The sequence below is a fragment of the Sturnira hondurensis genome, unplaced genomic scaffold (assembly GCF_014824575.4).
Source record: "Sturnira hondurensis isolate 20B ecotype Veracruz unplaced genomic scaffold, ASM1482457v3 Scaffold0024822, whole genome shotgun sequence".
Taxonomy (NCBI): Eukaryota; Metazoa; Chordata; class Mammalia; order Chiroptera; family Phyllostomidae; genus Sturnira; species Sturnira hondurensis.
Window position 1 is genome coordinate 641307 of NW_028097453.1, and position 9053 is coordinate 650359.

At 58.5% G+C, this 9053-nt stretch overlaps 1 protein-coding gene across 1 annotated transcript; it reads right to left on the reverse strand.

Moving 5' to 3' along the window:
- Positions 1 to 1477: 1477 nt before the first annotated feature.
- Positions 1478 to 8645, reverse strand: KCNA2 (potassium voltage-gated channel subfamily A member 2). Its single transcript, XM_037038901.1, has 3 exons — positions 8564 to 8645; positions 6733 to 6992; positions 1478 to 6308 (listed from the first exon to the last, which is right to left on the reverse strand). Exon 3 carries the CDS (start codon positions 6149 to 6151, stop codon positions 4649 to 4651), a length of 1503 nt encoding a protein of 500 aa, XP_036894796.1. The 5' UTR covers positions 6152 to 6308; positions 6733 to 6992; positions 8564 to 8645; the 3' UTR covers positions 1478 to 4648.
- Between the last annotated feature and the right edge of the window lie 408 nt (positions 8646 to 9053).

Sequence of the window (9053 nt, forward strand, 5' to 3'; positions counted from 1 at the left end):
TTTTGGCTCCTGAAGAGCCTACTCTGAAAGCGGACCAGCTCAGTCACCCTCTCTTCCTGACGACCTGCCCACCTTTCCTGAACCTCCTTCTCTTCAGCCTCCTGAGAATTCCAACCTTCTTGAAAGGTTGACCCTGTGGAAGCACTGCTGAAGCTAAAGGGAAGATGGCTGTCTTGGCCTGTGGAAGTACTTGAAAGGCCAGGATGGTGCACTAAACGAGCAAATCTGGACCCACACCCCTGGCCCCCGCTGCTTTCCTCCGTGGAGACCCGGAGCTGCGACTGCGGAGAGAAGGCTGGGACACGCCTACAGGAGTCCAGACCGTGATGCCTGATCTGACAGCTGACTTCAAACCCCAACTTCCATATGAGGGGAAGCCTTTGCCAAAACGCACCCAGAGCCCAGCCAGTCCTCCTGGTGGGAGGGCCCGGCTCCTTGGGCACCCAAAACAGTGAGTCATCTTCCAAAGCATTTAAACCAGGCCTTAGACGATAGGATCAAAATCAGACCCTTTCAAACACTGGCATTTGCTTGCGTAGCATTAGGTTCATGTCTTGAACCACATTTTACTTAAGCTGGGCTGGTGTGCATTTCCTCAAGGTGCGACGACTGGATGGGAGGCAGGGCACCCGGATGGAGCCCAGTGAGGGGGAGGGGCATGCATGGGATGGAACACTCCCCAGAGGGAACTCGGGAGTTGACCCCAGGGGGCTCATGCCCATGAACAACTGAGACACCACAAGCAAGGGAAGGGGGCTCATTTTAAGAGATAAATCTGTATATGTGGTGAGACTTTCTAACTGGGTCCCTCAAAGCCACGGAGCTGAAGGGGCAATAAGGTCTGTGGACTGAGAACATGTTGGGGCATCTCCACTGCGGTTCTGGGCCCAGGACTCTGCAGTTTCTTGAACTATCGCTGCTTTTAACAGAATGGAATTGAGAGATCCCAGGGGCTGGGAGCTGGGGAGCCGGAGCTACTGGGCCCTCCGTGGGGACTGGCTTTGAAGGCAAGTGGATGGCGAGGAGGTGTGTGAATAGGCCACTAGCTGTCCCAGGTCCTTCCACGCACTGAAGCCAGGTTTCTGGTGGGAGGAAGGTGAATAAGTAGAGATCCCATGAGATTCCCAGTTTTAATCAGAGATCTTCTTGATAATGGGTGGCCTTTCTGCTTTAAATCTTGGGGAATGATTTAAGTGATTTAAATTTGTGAAAACCAGGGGTGCATGGGAGAGAAGAGACTAGAAAAAGAAATTTCTTGAAGGATACTGGGTATAGAAGCAGGCTAGGGAAAGATGATTAAATCTGATCTTCTGCCCTGGCTGGTGTGGCTCAGTGGATTGAGAGCCAGCCTGCAAACCAAAGGGTCACTGGTTCGATTCCCAGTCAGGACACATACCCAGGTTGCAGGCCAGGTCCCCAGTACAGGGCATGGGAGAGGCAACCACACATTGATGTTTCTCTCCCTCTCTTCCCCTCTCTCTAAAAATGAATAAAATCTTGAAAAAATAAATCTGATCTTCTGTTTGTGCCTATTCATTTATAGGTCTGGGGGCAGAGCCGTGGATCTGAGTGTGTGTACACATCCCGTGTGTATTGTGGTATTGTGTGTCCTCGGTTGTGCATGCTGCATCTTGTGTGCCTCGTATGAGTAAATGTGATGTGTGTTTAAACTGAGTTTGTGTGTATTTTGCATGCAGAAGCAAGAGCAAGTTGCCCTTTCTGTATTCTGGAGGCAGACTCATTGCATTCCTGTAGTTTGTATTTGCTGCGTCTGGGTTGCAGGTCATGCCTTTGACTTGGTGTGTGTAGGCCTTTGTCTATGTTCTGTATTAGTGAGTCCACTCTGTGTCCGCGCCGGGTACCCATAACTTGGACATGGGTGTGACCACGTATGTTCTGGGTATGCCCTTTTCATTAATTTGGTCTCTCTGTATTGTGCATATGTGTTGCGTGCTTTGTCTCTGCGTATGTGGCAATGGTGTAGCTCTTTGTGGGGGGTGTGCATGCAGGTGTGCCTGTGAGTGTGAACACTTTAGAGTGGTGAGCCAAGGACGTGGGGATAGAGTCTCTACCCTTGACCTAGGCCTTAGGTAGGAGTTGGGTCCCTCCCGCCCCATGTCTTGGCAATTCAGCACCGCCTCCCATGAGGAGAGGAAGAGAAGCACAGAGGCTTTGCACTGGGCCTGGGACACCCTGCAGACACCTGGGGATGTGGGTGACCAGGAACTAATGAGCACCCTGGGCCTAGCACCCTGAACTGGTGCCCCACTCCCAAGGTAACTGTAGGTGCTAAACAGCAGACAGTGAGGCTGGGGCCAGGGCCACGGCTGGGCAACCCGACCACACAGCTCCCTGTGTCTGGGGAACTTCAGCTGTTATACTGAAAGGCAAAGAAGCCTGGGCTGAGCGGTGGACCTCCGCACCTCATTCTTTCTGGGGCCAGCCTGCACGCAGCCTGCGGGCCGTGCGGGGCTCAGCCACTCCCAACCTGGGGACGGTCTCTCCACCCATCCTCTGGTTTACCCAAAGCGGCGCTGGTTGCCAATTTAGTAGGGAGCGAGTCTGGGCCTGTCCATTAAAATGACGCCTGCGGCTCATCCAGGGACTCTGCCCCACTGGTCCTGGGCTTTGGAAGTTCCCCAGTAGGGGAGGACCCCTTCAAGTCCAGACCTGTGGGATCGGGTGCCCGGAAGCCCTCCTCGTTGGTGTCCTTGGTTTCAAGGCAGGTGATCCACTCTAGCCCTCTGGGGGAAGGTTCATGACAGTGACTGATGCGGAGCCAGTGACAATGAAAACCGAGTGGGGTGGGGACAGAAGAGGAGGGAGATGGTTGTTACCACGAGGGACTGGAGGGGAGGCCTGGGGCGGGGCTGGCCCAGGCCAGCAGGAGCCGCGAGGGCCGGGGGGGGGGCCCCCCGGTGCGCTCCGTAAGACAAGCCTCAGCCACAGGGACCGAAGCTGCAGCACATGGAGGGCAGAAGACAATTCTAACGTCTAAGAGTCCGTGGAGACTGGAGCGTCTGAGGCGACAGCAGCAAGCCCAGGCCCGGGGGGTCACCGATGAGATCGATGAACCCGGGAGGCCTCTTAGACAACCAGCCCACTAAGCAGTGGATCTGCTCCGGAACCCGAACTCCAGTGAGTGAAGATACATGTGAGTGTGTGTGCATATAAATGTACACACACGTATGTATACATGTACATATGCATACACACACGGTAGTGCACATAGTCCGGCACATGCATCAATTGCCCTGTGTCAAAAATATTGCATCAGCTTATACAAGGTTTGAATGCAATTGTTTCTAGAGCTTGCTGGGTAGAGGAGCTTGGGAAGGAGACACTTGATGTATATTTATATATAGATATATATAGGTATAGATAGATATATACATCGGATCCGCAGATCCGCCTTCCTCGGGACCAGACGCCCTGGTCGGCTGCACAGTCACGCCTGCGGCTCAGTTAACTCCTAAGGGGCAGTGAGGTGTTTAGGCACTGCCTTCCCCGCCCACTCTCCTGGCTTTGCAGAGGTCTGTGCCCCCCTCTGGAAGGACAGGTATGGGGAGGGCCAGAAGGCCAGAAGTTTTGGGTCCCCCTTCCCAATAGCCTCTTTTTTCTCCTGACTGAGGGCTTTTATCTTCTGATGGGGAAAAACCCTAGTCTGACGCCATCCCAAGGCTTTAATACTCCACATGTGAATACTGTATAGGCTACTAAGAAAATGGGTTATCTCCTGTGTTTTAAATATTGAGAGTCATGCAGCAAACACCCATGCAGCTGGATTGCATCACTGGAAAATGTCACTGCAGTGTCAGTGTGCCTGGCCCACAGCGCTGGGCAAGCCGACGTCTGCAAACAAACCCCCGTGTCACGCGGAGACGGGAGGTGCTTCTGTGACCCTGAAGCCTGCAACAGTGGTGAGATCTGAAGTGGAGAGGTCCCTGGGTTGGTCAGCTTCTCCCCACAGGCCTCCGGGAGCAAATGTGAAACTTGACGACTCATAGTCGGTCACACTAATTGTCCCTCCCCCCGGGCTTCCCTCTCACCGACACTGCAGAGAAACAAAAAAAAAATCAAATGCAGCATTTTCCGTTATGAAACACGAGCCTCTGGGGCATATACTCAGCAGCTGCAGTTTGCAGACCCCAGCCTGTGACGGAGACAGGAATTCCGACACACGGGACCATGCGCTCTTTTCAACGCAGCATGGGGATGACCTCTCCAGTAATTACCAGAGCTTTAAAGCTAAGCTACGGTGGTTCTCCTCTGTGCAGGTGGGCTCGGATGGGTGGGGGCGGGGGCGGGGGTGCACCTGCTGGGCACTGTGCTGCGTGCATCGAATCAGGAAGGGTGGATCTCACGTGGCAGGTGACGTATGTGCTATGAGGTGGCCTCAAATCCTGGCTCCGTTGGTGACTCCCCATCTTTGGAAACCCCTCAACTGGTGATGAAGGTTCATGTGAGAGCCATGGATAGCTACTCTGTGTTCTAAACCCCCCAAATCAAAAGTTCAAAAGTCACTCGCAGGACTACGGCTCTCCATGCAGAACCAGAGACACGGTGGGACGGACTGACTACGACGCAGGCTCGTACGCGGTGTCTGCATTTAGTTCCACTGAGCTGCGAGCGTGTGCCTAGGCTGCGATCAGACATCGGTTAGCATTTTGGTGATGTTCACATAGTTTGTGTTGGCCAGAGTGCAGTTGGCCGTTTTCAAGGTTTCCTCTCTAAAGTCCTCGTTACTGTTGTTGACCCCCTCCTGGATCTCCATGTAGTCGGACTTACTAATGGTAGAGGCACTTCTACTTTTCTTTAGGTCAGGGGAGGACGGGATCTTTGGACAGCTGGTCACTTGCAAGTACTGGGCCTGCTCCTCTCCCTCGGTCTCCCGGTGGTAGAAGTAGTTGAAATTGGACACTATGACGGGGACTGGTAAGGCAATGGTTAACACACCTGCAATGGCACACAGGGAACCCACTATCTTTCCCCCAATGGTCGTCGGGACCATGTCTCCATAGCCTACAGTTGTCATGGAGACGACTGCCCACCAGAAGGCATCTGGGATGCTGGGGAACTGGGAGTCTCGTTCATCGGCCTCAGCGAAATAGACAGCACTAGAGAAAAGAATGACCCCGATGAAGAGGAAGAAGATCAGGAGGCCCAGCTCTCTCATGCTGGCTTTGAGGGTCTGCCCTAGGATCTGGAGCCCTTTCGAGTGGCGGGACAGCTTGAAAATCCTAAAGACTCTTACCAGCCGGATGACACGGAGGATGGCCAGCGACATGGCCTGCTGGCCCTGCTGGGCATCCTCTGGCTTCTCGGCCAGCTCCGTCCCCAGGGTGATGAAGTAGGGGATGATGGCCACGATGTCGATGATGTTCATGATGTTGGTGAAGAAGCCGGCTTTGCTGGGACAGGCGAAGAACCGCACCAGGAACTCGAAGGAGAACCAGATGATGCAGAGGGTCTCCACGATGAAGAAGGGGTCGGTGAAGGAGGTTGACTGCTGGTACCCGAGGGTGCTGTTGGAGTAGGTGTGGAAGGCCACCCCGCCGCCGCCGGGCACGTCTTCATTCTCGTCCCGGAATATGGGTAGCGTCTCCAGGCAGAAGCTGACGATGGAGATCAAGATCACCATGACCGACACGATAGCTATAATCCGGGCGGGTCCTGAGCTCTCCGGGTATTCGAAGAGAAGCCACACCTGTCTCTGAAACTCATTCTCCGGCAGGGGCCGCTCCTCCTCCTTGATGTAGCCTTCATCCTCCCGAAACATCTCCATCGCCTCCTCCCCCAGCTCGTAAAACCGAATTTCTTCTGAGAATATGTCTAGGGGCACATTCACGGGCCGCCTCAGCCGGCCCCCCGACTGGTAGTAGTAAAGGATGGCATCGAAGCTAGGGCGGTTCCGGTCGAAGAAGTACTCGTTTCGTAGGGGGTCGAAGTACCGCATCCGCTTCTTCGGGTCCCCTAAGAGGGTCTCCGGGAACTGCGCTAAGGTCTTCAGCTGGGTCTCAAACCGCAGCCCCGAGATGTTGATCACCACCCTCTCGCAGCACTCGTGGTCGGCCTCTGGGTCGTAGGTGTCCTGCGGGTGCCCAGGGAGGGCAGCAGCCTCGTCCGCTGGGTCTCCGGTGGCCACTGTCATAGTTGGGGCTGAGAGAAGCGCCTCACGCTACGCCTTCCAGCTGCCTGGTGGCAGGGAGCTCAAGGTGCGGCTGATGGTCCCAGGACACACTGGAGCATGGGCCTGGCTCCTGCCGGAGAGCCCCGAGGGCTCCCTGAGGGCCAGCGGCACAGCTTGGCTGAAAGACAGAGGCAGTTAAAGACATGAGACCACTCGGCACTGGCAGCCCGGCTGGGGTTGCCGGTGAGTGCCCTCACCCCTGTCTCTCAGACAAGAGTTCAGAAGCATGACTGCCACCACTGACAAGCACAATTGAATTTCACCTCGCACCCTGGCTGGGGCTCACAGGGGAGGAGCAGGTGGAAGTCTCCTCAAGAATGCTTTGGGATGCCCTGCCCTGGGGGAAGGGGGCAGTACCGGCCCCTCTGCACCCACCACATGCAGACACCCAGTCCAATTCTGGAGGCTGGAAGAGAGCCATCCAGCGGGCGCTGAAGTGATGCCTTTCAGATCCCTGCAGCCTGGGAAGTGTTCGCAGTGGCAGGGCTTGGACCTGGGTCCATAACTACACGTGGCTGCTATTAAATAACAGACCAATTTACCTGGCAAGGCAGGGGTCTCTGGAGCTCTCTCCCGTGCAGAGCTGATTAGATGGTGAGGGAATCCTAGCTACACAAACAGGCAGCCTGACTCCCCATCACGTCTCCACGCTCGAGCTAGAAATAATGGTGAGTCATTCTGGGCAGGAGGGCAGGCTCCAGGTCCTGGAGGTGAGCTCAGGGTCTGGGTGGGCTGCAGGGGCGGTGGGGTGCCTGGTCAGGGGCACGTGGGATTCCAGGAGAGCTGCGCTTGGGTCTGGAACCTTTGGAAGGAAGGAGGCGAGATGCAAGTGTCAGCAAAAGCCGGAGTCCTCCTGGCTGTCCTCAGGAGGTGCAACACTGCTTGGAAAAACAGCAGCCAGGCGGAACCGGAGCTCTCGGGCAGCCGCTGCCAAGCGCTAGGAGGGCTCTGGCAGCCTCCCTTCCATGTGCCTTCCATTCCCGCTGGAGTCACACCTGAGGCTACCCCTCAGCCTTCCAGCCCTGTCTGGGCAGCCTTCCATCAGCTGGAAGCCTTTTCTCCCAGGAACAAGCCTCCCGGCTTGGCTGGGCCTGCCTCTCCAGGGGCCTCCCTGGGCTGAGCCAGATCCCCTGTTGGTCCTCGGCAGCCAGCAAGAGGGACTCTGGCCAAAGCCCTCCCAGCCCTAGGTCAGGACACAGCGTCTGGAAGAGGCAGAGCCTCCTCCACTGCAGCCTACTACAAGCTCTGACCTCCGCAAGGTGCTGGAGGGAGGACAGTCCCCACAGACGCCCAACACACTCCTTCAGAGCTCATCCAGGGAGACTCCTCACACAGAAAGGTCGCCTCTGCAAAGCTGGCTGGCTGGGGCCCAGGGCTGAATCGCCCTCGGGTATTCCTAGGCTGCAGGCCTCCCTCCGTGGGAGCTCGGTATGTGAAAGGGCAGGCGCTGGACCACGGATTTCTCCCCAACAGAAAAATCCCTCCCATCTCCTGGGCAGGGCGGGCAGAACGGATGCTCAGCCAGCCTGGTTGTCAGGCTTGGCAGCAAGAGGAGAGCCTGGAGGAGGCTGGCTGCCGAGCTGGCCCTGCCGGTCCGGGGGCGGGCAGGGGTCTAGGCCCTCTCCCCATCGCCCGGGGCTGCAGCTGGGATTCTGCCGCGCGCGCTCCTCACCCCGCTGCGCGCTGGCGGCCCAGACCCACCGGCTGCCCGTGGCATCCAGAGCCACCTTAACCCCCTCCTGCCCGGTCCGTGTGTGTGTGTGTGTGTGTGTGTGTGTGTGTATGGGGGGGTCTTGTTGCTGGACGAGCGCACCCCGGCTCTTTCGCCCTCAGAGCTCCAGCCGAGGGACCACCGAACCTCCATCACCATCGCAAACAAGGAAGCCTGAACTCTGGGGGCGCGGAGCAGGCGGCCGCCCCAGATCTGAGCCTCCCCGGAGCGCGGGGTCTCCGCGGCAGCCCGCCGCCCCGGGGAAGCGGAAAAGCCCTGCTTGGCCGCAAAGCCGTGTTGGTTCCGAGTCGGAGAGGAGCCTGCAGCCCACCGTCCCAAGCGATTCGGGTCCCACCACCCGGCGCTATTTACCAGACGCAGCCGTGCGGTGGCTGCACTTCCCATCCTCCGCCAGCGCCGAGCTGCACCCTCCGCCCCGCGCCGCGCGCAGCCCGGAGGGTCCCCGAGCCGGTTCCGTGCCGTCTCCTCCCGCAGGGCGCCAGCCCCCTGGTCCTCCCCGGCCCAGCCGTGGCTCACCAGCCCAGGACTCAGCCCCAGCCCACTGCGCTGCAGGTTGCGCCCGGCGCCCCGCAGCGCCTCCGGACGCCGCAGCCCAGGCAGCGGAGCGGCACGCGCAGCCCAACGCCCTGACACCGATTTACCCTTCGGGACGGGCACCCGGCGCCTCCATGTTCCTGGGCGACCGCGAGCGCCGGCGGAACCGCGGTGGCGGCTGCAGGCGGGTGCGGGCGGCCAGCCGGGAGCCGGCTCTGCAGTCCGGCGGGCGGCGCGTACGGAGCGCCCGGCCGCCGCCCGCAGCCGCACCGCGCCGCACCGCGCCACGCAGCGCCGCACCTGGCCGGCTGCGAACTCCGCTTAAAGGGGCCGGCGGGGCCCGGGGCCGGCGAAGCGCGCGCCTACCGCCTCCCCCTGCGCGGTCCCGCCGGCTGAGTCCCGGGGTCGACCCCTACCCCCCCAGGAAAATACCCCCTTCTTTGGCAGTGGCCGGCTTACTAACCGGAACCTCGTGGAGAACTCCGCTGGGGCCGGGGAGCCGGGGGAGAAGTTGAGGAGCGGTCAGGAGGGGCTCCTGCCAACACAATGAGGCAGACAGGGGGGAAACAATGGAAAGCCGCCACCCCCCGGCCCGTG